This window comes from Zea mays, chromosome 3 (assembly GCF_902167145.1).
Source record: "Zea mays cultivar B73 chromosome 3, Zm-B73-REFERENCE-NAM-5.0, whole genome shotgun sequence".
Classification (NCBI taxonomy): domain Eukaryota; kingdom Viridiplantae; phylum Streptophyta; class Magnoliopsida; order Poales; family Poaceae; genus Zea; species Zea mays.
In genome coordinates this window covers 192,774,612-192,795,794 of record NC_050098.1, presented here as the reverse complement: position 1 = coordinate 192,795,794, position 21,183 = coordinate 192,774,612, and the positions used below count along the sequence as shown (strand labels likewise).

Genomic DNA, 21,183 nt, shown 5'->3' with positions numbered 1-21,183 from the left:
CCGGTGCTATCCAGGGGGGTCGGCGCCAAGATCTATGGCGCCGACCCCCTGAGACTTGCCACATCGGCTGCCACGTAGGAAAAGTTGGCGCCAATTATGTTGGCGCCACTATGTATTACCTCGGCGCCAATGATGACGGCGCCGAGGTAAGGGTCCATTTTTTGAAATGAAACTACAAAGGGCATAATTGTGCAAAAGAAACCCCGAAAGGGCTAAAATACAAAAAAGTTGGCCGCCACAACAATATCGCATTGACATATCGTTCATCGGATCCAGTCCTCTCCCGGGATCTCCTCCGGCTATAAATTTCCGGCCCCAATTCACCCAATCCAGATGCGCAAACATCGAATCGTCTCGCTAGTGGCTGCCCTACTCGTGCTGCTTGCCCTCGCCGCCGTTTCCTCCACGCGCAGCGCACAAAAGGAGTCCGCGGCTGACAACGCCGGGATGTTGGCAGGCGGCATCAAGGACGTGCCGGCGAACGAGAACGACCTCCAGCTCCAGGAGCTCGCGCGCTTCGCCGTCAATGAGCACAACCAAAAGGCCGTAAGCCCTCTGCCCTTTTTTGCCGGTTTGGTACCCCTTCTCTATGACGTGCCCGTGTTCTGCTGCGTGGTTGTGTGGTGCTCACGGTTTTGAAGGAGATCATGAATTCCTATGTAGCAGCTGCATCGTTTTGGTCTGATTTGACTCTCTGTTGGTCGAAAGATACTCGATGTCCGAAACAGTGTAAATCTGAACGGATCTAAAAAAGGAACTCTAAAATAGAGTCGTACAAATTGAAGACCGTGTTTAGGGCCTCAAATATTTTTTTACTCCAACAATTAGACCTTAAATAATGTTATTTAGGAAATAAATCATATTATTAGAAAATAAATAGTTGGAGATTAAGAGGAAATGAGGGGGCTTATGGAGGGGATGCTCTAGAAGCATGGTGTTGAGCAATAGTGATACACAAAGATTTCTTAGACTAACCTGATGATTGTTTTTTTCCTTGAGAGGTTCAGTAGGTGATCTTGCTTATGCGAAGATTTCTGCTGCCCATTGAATTTGATTTGGTCGCTTGGATTTACGAGTAATCGCATATCAGTATTTCACCGCCCAAGAGGTCATCTGAACTAGCAGTACTAATATTGAACTTTATAGCCTAGTAAAATCAAATATTAATAAATTTGTCAAGTTCAATTTCATTTATGATTGGCTGTTCGCTTCGGATTAAAGCAAGTTGTTTGGGCTGCTGCTATAGAGACAAAAACACTGTAGAAGCAGTAGAAGTCGATACGGATTAAAGCCAAACAAAATGGTACTTGCCGGTACCCTGTAGCTAGGGTACCCTCTCCTACTGTTTCAAGGCAGATACATGTGTGATTACATGTAACCGCGTGCTGAGGAACTGATCCACGCGGCCACCGGTAAATGCGGACTGAGAAATTGAGCAGCCGGACCCATGGGTCCGGACCTGTCTAACGAGGCCATTGGCCTCGGGACCCGCTCCTCGCTCGGGGACAGGTCTGGTGCCGCCACGTGTCCCCGGGGGTGAAAATGCCCAAAGACTACTGCTATGAGTCCGGACCCCGTAGGTGGGACCCGGACCCCCACGTATGCCGTCTGGGCCCCCGTAGATGGGTCTACGACCTCCACGTGTACCGTCCGGACCCTGCAGGACGGTCCCGGATCTCTGTGTATGTCAACTGGACCCTGACAAGGGGGGTCCAAGACTTCAAGCCAGCATACACTCTTGGTCTCTGCTCGGGTACGGGTCCGGGTCCGGTGCTGCCACGTGGCCCGTAGGCACATGGTATCAGCCTTCGGCCGGAAACAAGCTTGTCCGTCCGCATTCAATGTATGCGTCTGAGGTGCGCGCTGCTGTGCTCTGGGCATGGGCAAGCATTTGTCAGGCTGCAGGCTCGAATGACCGCGCCGCACGTTACCGAGGCGGGCGATCGTGTCACATCGACACGCGCATGGTCCACACAGTAACCCGCATGTTACTGAGGCACGCGGTTGCGTCTCAACGCCGCGTGCGTGGGCAGCGCCATAATGGGCAACCGTTGGCTCAGGCAGAGTACCCACTGCAGTGCCAACAGCTCGCGTCTATCACCATTAACTCCTGTGCGCGTCAGCATGGCCGATCCCTACATACGTCGGCATACCAGACTCCCCTCCGTAGCCGATTTGAGCCGGCAGAGAGGGTGAATGCACGCCTGGTCGGAAGATCCACACAGCGGCCGAGGGAGAAAATCTCTATCCGCCACAACATTTAAGGCTCCACTCTGGACGTTGTTTAATACTATATCGCCGGGCCCACCTGTCGGCACTCAGCACCCTTGTACGTGCCCCTCTTGGACTATGAAAGGTAGGACACATGCGATACAAAGGGACATGCTCTCTCAAGTTCACAGACTCAAACCCTCAGCAATAGAACTCTCAAGTGGACGTAGGGTATTACGCTCCGGCGGCCTAAACCACTCTAAATCCTCATGTACTGTTGTGTTTCACCATCTCCTCAGACTAACCCTAGACAACCTCCGTGTTCTTAGTATTAGTCGGATGCTTTCTGCCACCCGGCTGACCCTAGACAACCTCCTTGTTCTTAGGATTAGTCGGATGCTTTCTGCCACCCGACTGGAATTTACCTTCGAGAGTACTGATACTGTTTCTATGTGTGTGATCGGCGTGGTCTACCCGAGGACCTCTAACAGGATTGGTTAGTCAGATATCGGTGTGCTAACTGACTAATTGCTTTTCTTCATTCACTAGCAAAGTGGTAGTCACTTGCTAATGTTTTGGTCCGTGACAAATGCGAAATTTTGGATTGCAACTTTACCTTTTGCGTTGCCCTCTGCAGAATGCTCTTCTGGGGTTCGAGAAGCTTGTGAAGGCCAAGACACAAGTGGTTGCTGGCACGATGTACTATCTCACTATTGAAGTGAAGGATGGCGAAGTCAATAAGCTCTATGAAGCTAAGGTCTGGGAGAAGCCATGGGAGAACTTCAAGCAGCTGCAGGAATTCAAGCCTGTTGAAGAGGGTGCTAGCGCCTAAGGTAGAATTATGCATATTTACGTACTGTCTGAAACTATGTTTATATTTTTACATCCTTAGACCTTACTAGCTTAGTGATGACACATTGAAATCTTGCCATACTAGAATTAGGTTGGTCCCGTTTTTTGAGAGAGGAGGGCAGGATCTCTTCCATTTCATTTAAGGTACAAAAGCAAAAGAAAAAGGAACAGAAAGAGTTCAGGCCGTGTGCCCGTGTGAGCCAGAGGCCAGAGCCATACTGCCCAAGGCCAACAGCCGGCAAGAAAACTAGAAACCGATACAGTTACAGCCGAAATCCTCACAAGTAAAGTACATCACACCAGGATCAGTACCGAGAAAAGACCCCTGCACATCTTTTGAGTGATGTTTTGTTTGGCCCATGCTGTAAGAGTCTATATGATGTAAATATAGGCTTAGACAATTTAGATTGATCCTCGAAACAACCCTGGTCCATTTTGTGTCCTTCCGTATGAAATTGTAAACAGTTGGCACAGAATTGTTGCTTGGTGTGTATGGCAGTCGGTGATACATGCCCAATTACGTTCATTGCTCAACCATGTATGTTCCAGTCCTTACGAGAGTCTTGTTGTTATAGTTGCTAGATCGGTGAGGGATTGGAGCTGCTTGTGGAAGCGGCGCGGTATTGTTGACACCCGCCAACGAACAATAGATGCGTAGAGGTGATTGGAGAGGGGATTGATGGCAGGAACGTCGGCCGGGGGCCTTTGCCCACGACCGAGCAAGAAGAGGCTTTCTCCCTTCTAATTTTTGCATATTTTATTTCTCATCCATTGATTACATAAATAGACCAGGTTGACTGTCCCTATCTAGCTAGAGATTTTTATCTCTTTAAAACTCTTCTAAAAACTCTGAAGAAACTACTAACTGATAATCTTCCTAGATAATCTTAACTAATCTATTAGATAATCTCAACTAATTTTCTTATCCTTTGACCTGTGCTCCTTGCTGCTACTTCTTGCCTCAACCCCCTTGACCTGTGCGTGCTCCTTGCCGCAACCCCCATGGGCCCTGACAGATCCTGAAACTACACCTCTCTTAGATAAGCAACTCGTCCTCGAGTTGCAGCATGACGAGTACCCAAAGATCGACTCTACTTGACCCAAAACCAAAAACCTAGAAGGCAAGCCTTTTATATCTCGGTTTTTTTTCGAATCTGAATTTTTTTGACCCCATAAGGCGGACACCCTTCGCGCTTGGACTTGCACGTGTGCAGCCACCTAGATCCCATGGACGCCATCTGGACGAAAGGGGAGCACATGGATGACCACCTGGAGTAGGTCGCAGCAATGACCAGCGGAGGCACTCTCGTGGCGGCCGGTAGCGGAATGTGGTGACACTAAGCAATGCGCCCTTGCCGATGGCAAGGTGCTTTCCTTCCACACCGTCGCTACCGTAGAGTTGAAGTTCGTCGACTGCGGGACACACACCATGCTCGCACTTGGAGACAGAGGCCCGGCGTCGCTGCTGATGGTCGTTCGACAGGGCAAGGTCGCGCCCTCGTGTGCCGAGTTCAACAGTCACGAAGGAAGGCTGCCTCGAGCATTTGCTGGTGCATCTCCCGCACTCTCTGTCGTGCAAGGAAGCCACGAGCAGCAACCTATAGGCCCACAGCCGTCGACGTCTAGAGCCGTGCAGACAACGCCATCTGCTGCTCATGTTGCACTGCTGCCTTGATTTGCAGTAGCCCCTGCCCAACCATCCAGAGCGAGACTTGCGTCTTTGCGAGATCAGCCCTTATGTAGACCCACAAGTCCTGCATTGATGGAGCTAGTGATTGCTGAGCCGTGGCTGCCCCTAGTGGCGTCGCCCATGGGACGGAGACGTCGTCAGCGAAGATGATGTGACGAAATTTGGCGCTGCCCCTAGAGATGGGCACGCCGACGTCAAGGATGTAGTGAAAAAATTGGCAGGGGAGAAGGTGGCATGCGACTGGTCCATGGAGATGGGGACACCGGTTGCCAGGACAGCGTGACGAAGGTGGCATGCGGTGCAAGCTCATGGAGATGGGGACACTGATTGCTAGGACGGTGCCGCGAAATTGGCAGCAAAAGCCATGGGATCGGATCGAAATCCAAGCTAGCTGATACTAGATGTTATGGTTGGTAGATCGGTGAGGGATTGAAGCTTCTGGTGGAGGCAGCGCGGTACAATACCTGCCAATGAATAGTAGATGCGCAGAGGGGATTGGAGAGGGGGATCGATGGGCAGAAACGCTGGCCTGGGCCTCTACCCACGGTCGAGCAAGAGGAGGGTTTTTCCCTTCTAATTCTTGTCTACTTTATTTTTTGTCTACTGTATTTCTTATCTATTGATTACATAAATAAGATGGTTGGCCGCCCTATCTAGCTACAGATTTTTATGTCTTTAAAACTCTTCTAAAAACTCTCAATAAACTAGTAACTGATAACCTTCCTAGATAATCTCAACTAATCTTCTTATCCTTTGACCTGTGCTCTGCTCCTTGCCACAACCACTTGGGCCCTGACAGGTTGTGGCCACAGCCCGGCTCTCGCAGGTCCTGACACTTGTACTATGTTTTTAGCTGTTCACCGGTGATTGGGAGAGTTCTATCTGACATGATACACTGATCAAAATCTACCAATTGCAGGATCTGTCGTCTCCCTGTGCAATTTGCTGCCTGAAGCGCAAAACTAAGTTGCAGAATAAGGAGCTGCTTCGGAACATGCCAGAGCATGCACCCTCGCGTATTTTCATAAAATCAGTGCTCTTAATGTAATATCTTGAATTGCCGTGCCATGTGTAATAAGTAATATCATGAATAACAGTTGCTATTATGGGTTCTAAATGTGTATTAACAGCCATCCATGGCAGAGTTCTCATATTACTTTGCTGAAGTCTTTGTTGGAATATACATGACAGAATTCTCACATTGCCTTGCTGAAGTCTTTGTTGGAATTTTACATGCAGAAAAGTTTTTATCTCATGACGATCCCATCTCAGCTTTAGACAATTCAGGTTATATCTTGTAAACCAAGCAAGCGCCTATAACGCAAAAGTCAGCTACACCAGACCTCAGAGAATATGCCTGTGAATTGTGATGACCTCAAAGCTGTTTGAGTGCCCTAGACAGTCTACGCTAGACTTCAGGATAATCAGTTCTGCGTTCGAATCCAGTTTGTTCTTCGTTTAGGATGGGTATGACTGTTGCGTTTGGCATCTATTAGCCCACAAGACGAGCTATCGGGCACGGAAGTTTGCGGGAGCCGCCCGCCTGGTCTACTTTAGTGAGCGCTTCTGGCATATTCGTGAGGTCTCAATTTCGAGGAGGCTGGTGCATATTCGCGAGGTCTCAATTTCGAGCTTTACACTGTTTTCTGCGACGTACTAATAGTAATTTGCAATGCTGAAATTGTAAATTACTACCGGGCAAAAGTGTATGCTCAGCGATCAAGTTCTGCAGTACACAAAATGCTCGTACACGACTATGACACGTACATCACCAGCGAATAGTTAATGGTACACAAATTCGCAACAGCAGCAGCAGGTTTCAAAACAGGGAACGCAGCAGATGCCAGGACGCCGACGGCTCACACGTCCGAAGGGACACGCCTGTACAGTTCCTCCTTGTCCAGGCGCGGCGTGGCGACGGCCTGCAGCGGCGTGGCCATGAAGGTGACGAGCCCGGGGGACTCCATCATGCTCACGTCCTCGGGACAGGTCCCGCTCGGCAGCGTCCACGTGAAGTGGTGCAGCATGTGGCCGATCATGGACGCCACGAGGTTGATCCCGAGCTGCGCGCCGGGGCACACCCGGCGGCCGGCGCCGAACGGCAGCACGCGGAAGTCGGCGCCCTTGATGTCGATGTTCTCCCGGAGGAACCGCTCCGGCCGGAACTCGAGCGGGCTGTCCCACACCTCGGGGTCGCGCGCCACCGCCCACACGTTGACGACGACGTTGGCGCCCTTGGGGATGTCGTAGCCGGCGATCTTGACGCTGGCGCTGGCCCTGTGGGGGAGCATCAGCGGCGTCGGCGGGTGCAGGCGCAGGGACTCCTTGACGACGGCCTGCAGGTAAGGCAGGTTCGGGAAGTCCGTCTCCGACAGGACCCGGTCGCGGCCGACGACACGGTCCAGCTCCTCCTGCAGCTTCTCCTGCACTCTGGGGTTCCTCAGCAGCTCCGCCATCGCCCACTCCACCGAGATCACCGTCGTGTCCGTGCCGGCGGTGATCATGTCCTGGACAACACAACCCACGTACGCAGCAAGCCGGTCGATGGCCAGTCTCATCAGTCAGTGAATACAATCAAGCACACAAACAGATCGGCACGGAACGGAAGAAAGATGGACGGGCCACATTAGGCAGAGGCAGCGCGCGTACCCAGAGGAGGCCTATGACGGTGTCATCGCTGAGGTCGTACTTGTCCCTGAGAGTGAAGAGCGCGTCGACGAAGTGCTGCTGGGCGCCGCGCTGCTTGAGGGCCCTGGCGTGCTCCTCCATGATCTTCACGGTGAGGCGGTCGCGCCGTTCGCCGTGGGCTTTGAAGGCCTGCTCGTCGACCGGGGCCAGCCAGCGTAGCCACGGGATGTGCTGCGCGATGGAGAGGGACGCACCGATCTTGATGCCGTTGTGGACGATCCCCTTGAACTCGCGCCCTTGCTCGTCCAGCTCGCCGGCCGCGTCCACGAACCGCTTCCCGAAGGCCAGCCGCGTGATGTTGTTGAAGGCCACCATCGAGAGGTGGTTCTTTACAACCAACGGCTTCCCTGCACTGCCTGCGTGTAAGCAGGGAAAATAAGGGTGTGCTCTCTGAGTGCAAGGATTTCATTGAGAACAAACAGCTCAATGATTCAATGAAATCGATAACGTAGTTCTCCTATCTGTTAAGCACAATATATTGCGTGTTTTTCCCACCAAGATAATACATATAACCTAACTCTGTCTCAGAAATCAAAATATAGCTACACTTGGAGAAGAACTGGGTAGGCAGAACAGTTAGAGCTAGTTTGGTAACTTCATTTTTTAAGATATTCCCATTTTCTTAAATAAAAATAAACTAATTTTTTTGAAAAAATAGAAATAATATGCAAGTGACAAAGAAAGGAGTTGCAGTAATAATGAGTTGTACAGTAAGGAGGAAAAAAAGAACAAGTTTCCACTCTAATTAATAATGAGTTATACAGTAAGGTACAGAGTAAGATTCCTATTTTCTAAGAAATGAACTAGATTTCGAAAAAAAATCAGTTTCCACGAATCGGGTAGTAATAATCCATCTAAAAAGCAAACAGTTGTCTTTCAATCCACCTGGAAATTAAATCACCAGCAACGGAGGAAGGCAATAGTGGGAGTGATTTTACCGTACCAGGCGCGGTGACGGCTTTGTAGACGGACTCGACCATGGCGGTGACCTCGTCCTCGCGGATGGGCCTGAGCGCCTCGAGGCGGCGCTGCGTGAAGAGCTCGAGGTTGCAGAGCTTGCGCACCTTGATGTAGTGGGGGCCGTAGTCGGCCCAGATGAGGTCCTGGCCGCCTCGGCTGAAGCTCTCGGTGGAGCGGTCCCGGCAGCGGTCGGCGAGCTGCTGGTCGTGGGTCTTGAGCACCTCCTTGGCCAGCTCCGACGTGGACACCACCACCGTGGGCGACGTGCCCAGCCACACCGTCATGATGGGCCCGTACCGGCGCGCCCACTCCTGGTAGCACCGGCACCGCACGGGCTGCACGTCGAACAGGTTACCCACCACGGGACGCCGCCGCGGCCCCGGGGGCAGTTTGCCGTAGAGGAGCCGGTTCACAAGGAGCAGCGAGACGGGGACGAGGGCCGCCAGGGCCAGCGCCACTGAGAGGAAGGAGGCCGTCTCCATGGCTGGCTGGCTGGCTGACTGCTACCGGCCAGCCGGCCGGCTGCGCCTTTATGGAGCTAGCCGGACTGCCGGAGTGGTGGTAGGTAGTTGGTTTGTAGCACTGTAGCAGTGCCGTGACGCCCGTGGACCAGGGTGGGTTGGTTGGCGCAGCGGAGGGGTCATCGACACGACTGGACAGTGATTCAAGATGCCGTAGCCAATAGAAACTAGGAAGCTGGTGTCCTGAAAACCTGAAACGCTGGCTGCCAGGGATTAGGGCCTGTTTAATAATGCAGTTTTAAAATACTATAATTTTAAAATGTCAAAATTTATAATTATGCATGACACAAATATTATAGTGCCTTACCGTAGTAAAATCATAGTTTTGTTTAAAACCGAGATGTGTTCGGTTTCATTAGAAAACCAAAGTATCTACAAAAAGAATAGAAGAAAACTAAGGTCCTGAGTGGAGTTTTTAAAACTCCAAAAATACCACGGAATAAACTATGGTATTTAAAAAATGTGTTTTACTTGTATTAACCAAACACCTTTTGGCTTCTAATATAATGGTATCATCAAATACCATGGTATTGCCTCAATAGTGCAAAAATATCAAGCATCCAAACAAGGCCTTAGCGTCTCTTTAAAATTTTATAATTATTTTATATTTTTGGTTTGAAAGGCGTCTAAAATAATTGGAATAATGTTTCCGTGAAACATGTTCCGTTAAAAACATCTGAACACCATGTTTGTTTGAGCCTAGGATAGCTTCATAGCGTGAAAAGAAAAAAACTAAAACAAACACCTAGCTTTTCAATTTAGCTCCTAGAAAGGTTGAGTTTATACAGGAAGGTGAAAAATGATTTTGTGTACTTCTGTAGCTTCCTAAGTTTCTAAAGCTAATAACATCATCAGAAAGTTATTATTGGCTTCTTAGGATCAAAAGTCTAGCAACGACTTAAAAAAACTCTAAAAGCTGGAACTCAAGCAAATAGTGCCTAAGATAACTAGCTGGACGGGGTTCTATTCTAGAGCAAGTATAACAATTAATTTATAGTCAAATAAATACCGGTGCAGAGAAAAGAAGAGAGTAAGGAGAGGAGAACTTGACCCTCATGCAAGCAACAAGATGTGTACAGAAGCATATGTAGTGGTGGACCTATATTTAAGTGAATGAGAGGAGGATTAGCAAAGACTGAAAGTCGCCTAGAGGGGATGGATCGATCAAACCTGAAGTTTATAAACTTGAACACAAAACTTCACCTAGGATTAGCGTTAGAATGAGTCTGCAGTGAATCAGAGTGCGAAAGAGTAGTTCTTCTTGCTAAGATTTGCTCAATCAATTGCAGATAACTTTGGGAGACAACTCAAAACGAACGCAAGCAAGAGAACTGTTAGTCACCTTGATTACTACATGGTATCAAAAACAAGGCAACACAAGTTAGAAGATTGTAACCTTCTCCCTTTAATTACCTCTTCCCCGAAGGGTAATTCAAGGGAAAAGATATAAATTGAGAATGTAAATAAAGCAATAATGTATAGAAGAGTAATGAAGAACAAAGCATCTTACTCATCTCACATGCCTTAGCATTTTTCATTACATCTCTCTCTGCCATACAATATAAATTTACAGACATACCTTCGGCTTTACATGAGACACGACTCGAAGGAACTTCGAAAGCTAAGCACGACAAAACTTAAGGTCGTCCAAGAGGTGCCTTTATGCATGTCACTGTTGACCTATTTATAGGGGAAAGGTACAACTTCGTATGAAATTACAAGCATGCCCACAAAGTTTAAACACATGGTTTACAAATATTACAAGGACATCGTTGTCTTTTTCTCTTTCTTCCTTGCTACACAAGTATTCAATTTCTTCCCATTCGTCGCTTCGAGCACGAATCCCATTAGTCGCCAAAGCTAACGGCCTCGGTACACACCTTCGTCGTGTGTATGCTCAAGCAAAGCCCTTTGCAGGCTGCCTCAGCCGAAGGTCGGCTTCGTCTGTCCTTTGTAAAGCACCCTTTAACACAGTTTCTCAAGTCGAAAGTAAGGTGATTTGAGGATCTTCGGCAAAGTAGGCCCCAACAAGAACTATAGAGGGATTAAAGGAACAATCAAATCACAAGTAACATTTTAAGCACAAAGAACACAATGATTTGTTTCTCGATGTTCGGTTCTAAAGAACCTACATCCCGTTGAGGAGTCCACGTAGGATGGTACTCTTTCAATCCTTTCCCTATCTCAAACGGTCACACAGACCGGATGAGTGCTTCTTATTAATCTCGAGGGTCACTTAGACCCCGCAAGGATCACCACACACTTAGGAAGAAAGTATGTCAAGAAAACCAAGCAACAAGAGCAATAAGAAAACACAAGATCACATTCTCACTAGAGTCTCTCCAAGGCACTAGTCACTAAAGATTACAAATCACAATTATGGCACTTGGTGGAGTTTTGAGGCTTTTGATTGTGGCTTGAAGTGAAATCTTGCTCTTTGTAATGAATGAGAGTTGTGAAAGCTTGGATGTATTGAATGGAGGTGGTTGGGGTGGTATTTATAGCCATCAACCACTTCCTAGCGTTACCACCTTTCTGCCACACGCGGACGGTCCGCGTTGCAGGTCCGGATAGCCCGCCTCTACAAAGATTAACGACCGAATCACAACTGTTAGTTATAGCGGCTATATCAACAACTATAATCGCATTAAATGTGTCGTCAGATGTCAGATAAAGCCCAACGCAGATGGTCTGGTCGTGCCTCCAGACAATTCGTGTGGATGCTATAATTCATTTTACTGAACCCGACACCTTCGAGTTGGATTGATTTTCAACGGGCGGACGGTCCACGTATGAGGCCGGACGGTCTGCGCTTAGTGCCGGATGGTACTCAACTTTGCTTCAGACAGTCCGTAGTGGATATGTGCATTTGGCATAGTTCCTATCCAAAGTTCATCGAGGTGTCACGGACGGTATGCCAGGAAGGCACAAACGGTTCGAAGTACATGTGGTATTTTCAAAAAGTTATTGTCTGGGAAATCCCGGACAGTCCGTACTAGAGCCTCAGACGGTCCGCGATATGCTATTTTGAGGGTTGATCTTCCTTGAAGTATTTCTGAGTACCTGAATTTGTAACTTAGCAAACTAGTTTTCTCGATTGGTTGTGATGGCCGTCAATTACCAAAACAAGTGTGGAAATGGGTTTTAGGCATATTTCCCTTTCAAAGACAAGATCGAATGTATGTAAAAAACAATTAAAAAGTTGTTATAGATAAATAAGACATCACTATTATATAGCTTGTTTGTTATAACCTAGCTAATAGATAAACATCTTTGTTCTATTACCATGTGTTTGGTCACGGGACAAATTAATTAGGATAGATGGGACAGACCCTGGTTTGAGGGATGGAATTATTTCTTGTCATATTTGGTTTGAGAGATGGAATGATCACTATTTTTTGTTTGGTTTGAGCCATCATTTGTTTGGTTGGAGGGATATGGCCACGACGTGTCGAAGAAATATGCATCCACGAGAAGAGGAGCCTCAACCTGTGTTCCCTCTCGTCCGTCCATATCACGGAAAGTTGAGAGACATCAAATAGGAAAGTTATTCTAGGAATGATCATGCTCCAACTCTAATTGTAAACCAAACAACCTTATGCAAGGGAACATTTCACCTCGTCTCATTCCATCCTTGCAACCAAACACATTATTATTGGACTAGCAATTAAGTCTTAACCCGTTAAATTTCATCTAGCATAGAATTCACACAACAATTACATAGATAACTCATGAACCTACTCCCTCTGTTCTTTTATATTTGTCTCCATGAAAAACTTGTCATTTTTACAAATATTTGACTATTTTTATAAAACATTAATATCATCTACATCTCTAAATAAATTTATTATAAAAATAAAATTAACAATCTATCTAATAAAAATTAACTTGTTAGACAGTAAGAACGATAAAATCATAAAAGGTAACGACTGTTGTGTAATTGGTCCTTAGGTACAAGCATGTAAGTGAGTCTCTTGATCTGTTAGATTATAATATTGTATGTCATATTTAACACTTAGATCCTTCCACTATTAGCCAAGTAGCTTTATAAGAAACCCCTTAACAAACAACGATTGGATCATGATATAACAGACCATGAGTTTCGCTTGCACCTAAGGACTACTTGCATAGCAGAAAATTGCATAGATAAAATTAGACAGACGAAGTATGTCTCAATACGCTATCAATACAAACATATTGTTGGAGAGTCTATACCAATGCGAGTGCACCGCTCGCCGACAATACGTCAATGACATATAAGAGCAGTTCGAACCCTTCACATCATCTAGTTTCTATAGCATTAGTTTAAGCAATTTGGTGACATAACATGAAAATTAATGAGAAAGAAGAGAAAATGGTTTCCTCTGTGAGAAACTAGGTCTACACGTGCAACAAAGACCCAAGAAAACATTGTTTTGGTGTTGGGAACGAGCACCCAACTTTCATCCATGGAGCCCACGTGTCACTCTTCGTGAGAATCGGTGTCATCGCGTCGCACTGCCAGTGCCGCATCCATATTTATTACAACAGCACAATAAAAAAATAGCGTTGAAACTTATTATTTCTATAATTGATTTTTTAAGTGAGGTGGCAGCTATAAAAATCATTTCTTGGTGGGGGCTGCTCTAATTGAATCGTATTGTATGATAACCCCAGACTGAGAATCTTGGTTTGGTCCCTATACTTCGTGCATTCTTGATTCCGTTTCAACCCGCGTTTAGAATAACGTGTCACGTTTTTAATTCTCAAAACTGAAACATAGTCACCATTCAATTCTGGTAAGGGGCCGGCGTCAGCGATTGCCTCGATGTTCAAATCTAGGAGAGAAAAAGCAAGGAAGAACACGTTGGAAACTTGCCCTCCGCTGTCCACTCGTTTTGTCTTTGTCGTCTTTGAAAAAAAAAGATGGCAGGAGGACCGGCTTGCGTACGTTTGTTTTTCTCTCTGCTTTTTCCTTCGTTGAGAAAAAGAAAGGAGAAGTCCAAACTCCAATGGTACTGTTCTCGTAGTCTCGTTGGAAACGTACTGATCACACTATTCCAATAATCATATGCCCCAGATTCACGCACGAGTGTGTTGTTCTAGACGTCTAGTTTTATTATAATTCAAACCATTCTTAGATAAAAACAATATTTATATTTAAGATAAATATTAATAAATTCATAGTAAAAATATTTTATAGCAAATCTATTTAATGATATACCTATTGTTAATCTTTTCTATATATTTATCAAACATAATATATCTAAACTTTTGACAAAAATATAAAACTTCATTTTCGGTGGGTAGAGATAGAGAGTTTTTGACCTACTCAACGCTAAAGCACATTTGCATACCGATTATAATGTTAACTAGATATATGTTTGTGCGTTGCTACGGAATCAATATATCCATTTACAAACATAGTTGTTTCATAAATTAAATTATTTGAAAGGAATCAAAGTTATATGATATGATCATTTTAGAATTTGCATGAAGCAGCATTACATATTGGGTGGCATGCGCCTAGCTTCCTCCCACTCTATGGTGGCCAAATCTAGGTGGAGTATTAAGGGGGTGTTTGGTTCTGTGGACTAAAGTTTAGCCCGGGTCACATCAAGCGTTTGACTTTCAAGTAGGAGTATGAAATATAGACCCAACCAACTGTACTAGATTCGTCTCACTTTTTAATCTTCGGCTGAGAAATTAGTTTTATAATCTGACTATATTTAATACCCCGAACGGAGGTTCAAACATTCGATGTGATAGGGGCTAAATTTTAGCAGGGGCAAACCAAACACCCCCTAAGACCGTGGAGCACGGCGCGTCCATGGCGAAGGAGGACCTGAGCCCGCCAATCATAAGGACCCGGCGGCCGCTGGCCCCAGCCAGGAGTCGAGGACGCTTGAGGACCTCGAAGACGTCTCCCACGCCGCTCGCTCCACGGGCGCCCAACCCCCCGTGAGCATGGCAAGCGGGCAGGAGAAGAGCTTCCACTGGCTGCGCCACAGCGTGCCGACGTCGCAGAGCGCGAAGACGGCGTCGGAGGCCAGTATAGGGCTTCGTGGCTTGGACGGAAGAGAGAGGGGATGCTTCATCCACTTGGCGGATCCGGAAGGGGTGTAGGATAGCGTGGCAAGCTCGGTGAGGACAAGCACCATGCCGGCGGAGCCGGCGAGGACGGTGTCGTGGCGCACCCAGGTGGATCCGAGCTGGGGGCAAGAGGGTGCGTCAACAACCTCGACCTCAAGAACGCCGGCCTGGCGGGGACGCTCCCACCGTCACTCCCCTAGCTCGCGGCGCTGCACGACCTCAGCCTCCAAGGGAACAACCTCTCTGGCGTGCTGCCGTCCTTCCGGGGCATGGCGTCCCTCCGGCGGCGAAAATGGCGGAGGCGCGACAATCCTAGGAGGCGGAGGCGCGATGCGAAAATCCTGGCGGTCGCGGGCGGGCGGGGTAGAGAGGCGGGGGCAGTCTACACTCCTCTCTTAATAGTTAGTAGAGATATGGAGTGGACCACACATTTTAAATCTTAATGCAGGCATTAGTAATTTTGAATCAATTTTTCACTGTATCACGTATAAAAGGCCATGTTCGTTTACTTGGAAACTGTTCCGTTGGAACCGTTTCAGCTAGACCGGTATGTTTATTTATATTAATATAGACCGGCAAGAACCTTAATCCGAGATGAACGAATGGTCCCTTTCAATAACATTTGATCCCTTTGCATCCAACAAGGTCTAAAGGGAATCGAATCCAACTCTTCAATGACCCCCTCCCACAACAACCTCTAATGGTCTTCTCTTAATGATATACTAGTAGTAATACATGACCTATACATTTATTGTGTTATTTAAATGTCATATACTGTTATAGGCACGTTAGGCCCGTCGGGCTGTGGGTCGACCTGGTACGGTTATTAACCTAGTGGGCCATGCTAGGGCCTCGCTCAGGGCCCATGGGCTGGCACGACCCGCTAACTAACCCGGGCCAGACTCGTACGATCCCAATCCATGTCAGATCTAGTCGTTCATGGGCCGGGTCAGCCCAGCTCGTCCATTTGGACATCTAAAACATGACCTCGCATCATAGTACTCCAGTAAGCTGTGGTGGTTGAAATTAGGCAGAAATGATACTGCTTTTTTCTTACTAAATGAGATACCACATAAATATGATAATATGGCACAATAGTTATGGAGAGAGAGCCTTTGTACCGACTATTTGTCTCATTTAGTCCGTGAAGTCGTCGCCGCCTCTTAGTCCTTTGAAAGTCGCCTAGAGGGGGGGTGAATAGGGCGAAACTGAAATTCTCAAAAATAATCACAACTACGAGCCAGGTTAGCGTTAAAAATATAATAGAGTCCGCGAGAGAGGGTGCAAAACAAATCGCAAGCGAATAAAGAGTGAGACACGTGGATTTGTTTTACCGAGGTTCGGTTCTCGCAAACCTACTCCCCGTTGAGGAGGCCACAAAGGCCGGGTCTCTTTCAACCCTTACCCTCTCTCAAACGGTCCCTCAGACCGAGTGAGCCTTTCTTCTCAATCACTTGGAACACAAAGTTCCCACAAGGACCACCACAAGATTGGTGTCTCTTGTCTCAATTACAAGTGAGTTTGATCGCAATGAAGAATCAAAGAAAGAAGAAAGCAATCCAAGCGCAAGAGCTCGAAAGAACACAAGCAAATCTCTCTCACTAATCGCTAAGGCGTTGTGTGGAATTTGGAGAGGATTTGATCACTTGGGTGTGTCTAGAATTGAATGCTAGAGCTCTTGTAAGTGGTTGAAGTAGGAAAACTTGGATGCCATGAATGGTGGGTGGTTGGGGGTATTTATAGTCCCAACCACCAAACTAGCCGTTTGGTGGGGCTGTCTGTCGAATGGCGCACCGGACATGTCCGGTGCGACAGCCACGTCACCAGACCGTTGGGTTCCGACCGTTGGAGCTCTGACTTCTGGGCCCGCCTGAATGTCCGGTGGCGCACCAGACATGTACTGTAGAGTGTCCGGTGCGCCTGTTCGCGCGTGCCTGACTTCTGCGCGCTCTGGCTCGCATTAATTGTTGTTGCAGGTGAACGTTGGCGCGAAGTAGCCGTTGCCCCGCAGATACACCGGACAGTCCGGTGAGTTATAGCGGAGCAGCTAAAGTGAATTCCCGAAGCTGGCGAGTTCCTGAGGCCGCTCTTCCTTGGAGCACCGAACACTGTCCGGTGTACACCGGACAGTCCGGTGAATTATAGCGGAGTTGCCTCTGGAATTTCCCGAAGGTGACGAGTTTGAGTTGGTGTCCTCTGGTGCACCGGACATGTCCGGTGGTGCACCGGACACTGTTCGGTGGCACACCGGACAGTCCGGTGCACCAGACCAGAGGTGCCTTCGGTTGCCCCTTTGCTCTTTTGTTGAACCCAATACTTGGTCTTTTTATTGGCTAAGTGTGAACCTTTGGCACCTGTATAACTTGTACACTAGAGCAAACTAGTTAGTCCAATTATTTGTGTTGGACAATTCAACCACCAAAATTATTTTAGGAACTAGGTGTAAGCCTGATTCCCTTTCACTTTCAATCTCCCCCTTTTTGGTGATTGATGCCAACACAAACCAAAGCAAATATAGAAGTGCATAATTGAACTAGTTTGCATAATCTAAGTGCAAAGGTTGCTTGGAGTTGAGCCAATATAAATACTTACAAGATAGGCATGGATTGTTTCTTCATTTTTAACATTTTGGACCACGCTTGCACCACATGTTTTGTTTTTGCAAATTATTTTGTAAATACTTTTCAAAGTTCTTTTGCAAATAGTCAAAGGTAAATGAATAAGATTTTGTGAAGCATTTTCAAGATTTGAAATGTTCTCTCCATGTTTCAAACGCTTTTCCTTTGACTAAGACAAAACTCCCCCTAAATGAGATCCTCCTCTTAGTGTTCAAGAGGGTTTTGATATATCCATTTTGAAATACTACTTTCTCCCCCTTTTGAACACAATAAGATACTAATTTGAAATTTACCAATTTGAAAATCTCTATTTTAAAATTAGGTAGTGGTGCGGTCGGTCCTTTTGCTTTGGGCTCATATTTTCTCCCCCTTTGGCATGAATCGCCAAAAACGGAATCATTAGAGCCCTTTGAAGTACTTTCTCCTCCTTTGGTCATAAAAAAAATAAATGAGTGAAGATTATACCAAAGTTGGAGAGATGCTCGGAGTGACGGCGAAGGATGAGTTGTGGAGTGGAGTGGAAGCCTTTGTCTTCGCCGAAGACTCCAATTCCCTTTCAATATACCTATGACTTGGTTTGAAATATACTTGAAAACACATTAGTCATAGCATATATAAAAGAGACATGATCAAAGGTGAAAGGGAATTAGGCTTACACCTAGTTTCTAAATAATTTTGGTGGTTGAATTGCCCAACACAAATATTGGACTGACTAGTTTGCTCTAGTGTATAAGTTATACAGGTGCAAAAGGTTCACATCTAGCCAATAAAAAGATCAAATGTTGGATTCAATAAAGGAGCAAAGGGGCAACCGAGGGCACCCCTGGTCTGGCGCACCGGACTGTCCGGTATGCCACCGGACAGTGCACAGTACCTGTCCGGTGCACCAGGGGACTCAGACTCAAACTCTTCGCCCTCGGGAATTCTTGGAAGCCGGCGCGCTATAATTCACCGGACTGTCCGGTGTGCACCGGACATGTCCGGTGCTCCAAGGAAGCTCGGCCTCCTGAACTCGCCAGCCTCGGGTTCGCGCGGCAGCCGCTCCGCTATAATTCACCGGACTGTCCGGTGTGCACCGGACTGTCCGGTGTGCCAGCGGAGCAACGGCTCCCTGCGGCGCCAACGGCTCCCTGCGGTGCATTAAATGCGCGCGCAGCGCCCGCAGAAGTCAGAATCGCCCATGCCGGTGCACCAGACATCAAACAGTGCATGTCCGGTGTGCACCGGACACCCAGGCGGGCCCACAAGTCAGAAGCTCCAACGGCTAGAATCCAACGGCAGTGATGACGTGGCAGGGGCACCGGACTGTCCGGTGTGCACCGGACTGTCCGGTGCGCCATCGAACAGAAGCCTCCAGCCAACGGTCAAGTTTGGTGGTTGGGGCTATAAATACCCCAACCACCCCACCATTCATTGCCATCCAAGTTTTCCAACTTCTAACCACTTACAAGAGCTAGGCATTCAATTCTAGACACATACAAAGAGATCAAATCCTCTCCAATTCCACTCAAGCCTTTAGTGACTAGCGAGAGAGATTTGCCGCGTTCTTTTGAGCTCTTGCGCTTGGATCGCATTCTTTCTTTCTCTTTTGCTCTTGTGATCAACACTCAATTCTAACCGAGGCAAGAGGCACCGATTGTGTGGTGGCCCTTGCGGGGAAGTTTTGTTCCCGGTTGATTGAGAAGAAGGAAAGCTCACTCGGTCCGAGGGACCGTTTGAGAGAGGGAAGGGTTGAAAGAGACCCGGCCTTTGTGGCCTCCTCAACGGGGAGTAGGTTTGCAAGAACCGAACCTCGGTAAAACAAATCCACGTGTCACTCTCTTTATTTGCTTGCGATTTGTTTTGCGCCCTCTCTTGCGGACTCATTTATTATTACTAACGCTGACCCCGGCTTGAAGTTGTAATTATTTTTGTAAATTTCAGTTTCGCCCTATTCACCCCCCCTCTAGGCGACTATCAATTGGTATCAGAGCCCGGTGCTTCATTAGAGCCTAACCGCTCGAAGTGATGTCGGGAGATCACGCCAAGAAGGAGATGGAGACCGGCGACAAGCCCACTACAAGCCAAGGGAGCACCTCATCGGAAGAGTCCCGCACCAAGAAAAGGGAGAAGAAGAAGAACTCCTCCAAACGGAAGGAGAAAAGATCTTCCTCTTCTCACCACAAGGAGAAGAAGGAAAAATCTTCTTCTCACAAGCCGCATCGGAGTGGAGACAAGCACAAGAGGATGAGGAAGGTGGTCTACTACGAGACCGACACTTCATCGACATCTACCTCCGGCTCCGACGCGGCGTCCGTCACTTCTAAACGCCAAGAGCGTAAGAAGTATAGTAAGATTCCCCTACGCTATCCTCGTGTTCCTAAACATACACCTCTACTTTCCGTCCCATTAGGTAAACCACCAACTTTTAATGGTGAAGATTATGCTATGTGGAGTAATTTAATGCGATTTCATCTAACCTCTCTCCACAAGAGTATATGGGATGTTGTTGAGTATGGTGTACAGGTACCATCTATAGGGGATGAGGACTATGACACGGACGAAGTGGCCCAAATCGAGCACTTCAACTCCCAAGCCGCAACCATCCTCCTTGCCTCCCTAAGCAAGGAGGAATACAACAAAGTACAAGGATTGAAGAACGCCAAAGAGATTTGGGACCTACTCAAGACGGCGCACGAGGGTGATGAACTCACCAAGATCACCAAGCGGGAAACAATCGAGGGAGAGCTCGGTCGCTTCCGTCTTCGCCAAGGGGAGGAGCCACAAGACATGTACAACCGGCTCAAGACCTTGGTGAACCAAGTGCGCAACCTCGGGAGCACAAAATGGGATGACCACGAAGTGGTTAAGGTTATTCTAAGAGCTCTTATTTTCCTTAACCCCACTCAAGTACAATTAATTCGTGGGAATCCTAGATATCCACTAATGACCCCCGAGGAAGTTATCGGGAATTTTGTGAGTTTTGAATGCATGATTAAGGGCTCCAAGAAGATCAACGAGCTTGACGAGCCTTCCACCTCCGAGGCGCAACCAGTGGCCTTTAAGGCAACAGAGGAGAAGAAGGAGGAGTCTACACCAAGTAGACAACCAATTGACGCCTCCAAGCTCGACAATGAGGAGATGGCCCTAATCATCAAAAGCTTTAGGCAAATCCTCAAGCAACGGAAGGGGAAGGACTACAAACCTCGTTCCAAGAAGGTTTGCTACAAGTGTGGTAAGCCCGGTCACTTCATTGCAAAATGTCCTATGTCTAGTGACAGTGACAGGGGCGACGACAAGAAGGGAAGAAGGAAGGAGAAGAAGAAATACTACAAGAAGAAGGGCGGCGATGCCCATGTTTGTCGGGAGTGGGACTCCGACGAAAGCTCAAGCGACTCCTCCGACGACGAGGACGCCGCCAACATCGCCGTCACCAAGGGCCTTCTCTTCCCCAACGTCGGCCACAAGTGTCTCATGGCCAAGGACGGCAAAAAGAAGGTAAAATCAAGGTCCTCCACCAAATATGAAACATCTAGTGATGAGGATGATGATAAAAATGAGGAGGATAACTTGCGCATTCTTTTTGCTAACC

General features: G+C 47.5%; 2 protein-coding genes across 4 annotated transcripts; one reads left to right on the top strand and one right to left on the bottom strand.

Moving 5' to 3' along the window:
• Positions 1-210: 210 nt before the first annotated feature.
• Positions 211-5,954, top strand: LOC542213 (cystatin 1). Of its 2 annotated transcripts, XM_008675205.1 has the most exons (4): positions 211-546; positions 2,849-3,044; positions 5,553-5,579; positions 5,673-5,954. In XM_008675205.1, exons 1-2 carry the CDS (start codon positions 334-336, stop codon positions 3,041-3,043), a joined length of 408 nt encoding a protein of 135 aa, XP_008673427.1. In that variant the 5' UTR covers positions 211-333; the 3' UTR covers position 3,044; positions 5,553-5,579; positions 5,673-5,954. The 2 variants fall into 2 exon arrangements, with proteins under 2 accessions (XP_008673427.1, NP_001105295.2); NM_001111825.2 differs by lacking the exon at positions 5,553-5,579 and having other exon boundaries at positions 220-546; positions 5,673-5,936.
• A 456-nt stretch (positions 5,955-6,410) lies between these two features.
• LOC100191539 (putative cytochrome P450 superfamily protein) lies at positions 6,411-9,073 on the bottom strand. Of its 2 annotated transcripts, none has more exons than XM_008673799.4 (3): positions 8,385-9,073; positions 7,403-7,788; positions 6,411-7,260 (listed from the first exon to the last, which is right to left on the bottom strand). In XM_008673799.4, exons 1-3 carry the CDS (start codon positions 8,881-8,883, stop codon positions 6,613-6,615), a joined length of 1,533 nt encoding a protein of 510 aa, XP_008672021.1. In that variant the 5' UTR covers positions 8,884-9,073; the 3' UTR covers positions 6,411-6,612.
• Between the last annotated feature and the right edge of the window lie 12,110 nt (positions 9,074-21,183).

Excerpts from the sequence above, each read along its gene's own strand:
- LOC542213 (XM_008675205.1), top strand. The coding sequence starts at position 334 with ATGCGCAAACATCGAATCGTCTCGCTAGTGGCTGCCCTACTCGTGCTG. Across the intron at positions 547-2,848 it reads ATGAGCACAACCAAAAGGCC|AATGCTCTTCTGGGGTTCGA; the intron begins GTAAGCCCTCTG and ends TGCCCTCTGCAG.
- LOC100191539 (XM_008673799.4), bottom strand. The coding sequence starts at position 8,883 with ATGGAGACGGCCTCCTTCCTCTCAGTGGCGCTGGCCCTGGCGGCCCTC. Across the intron at positions 7,789-8,384 it reads CAAAGCCGTCACCGCGCCTG|GGAAGCCGTTGGTTGTAAAG; the intron begins GTACGGTAAAAT and ends CAGGCAGTGCAG. Across the intron at positions 7,261-7,402 it reads CCGTCATAGGCCTCCTCTGG|GACATGATCACCGCCGGCAC; the intron begins GTACGCGCGCTG and ends TGTGTTGTCCAG.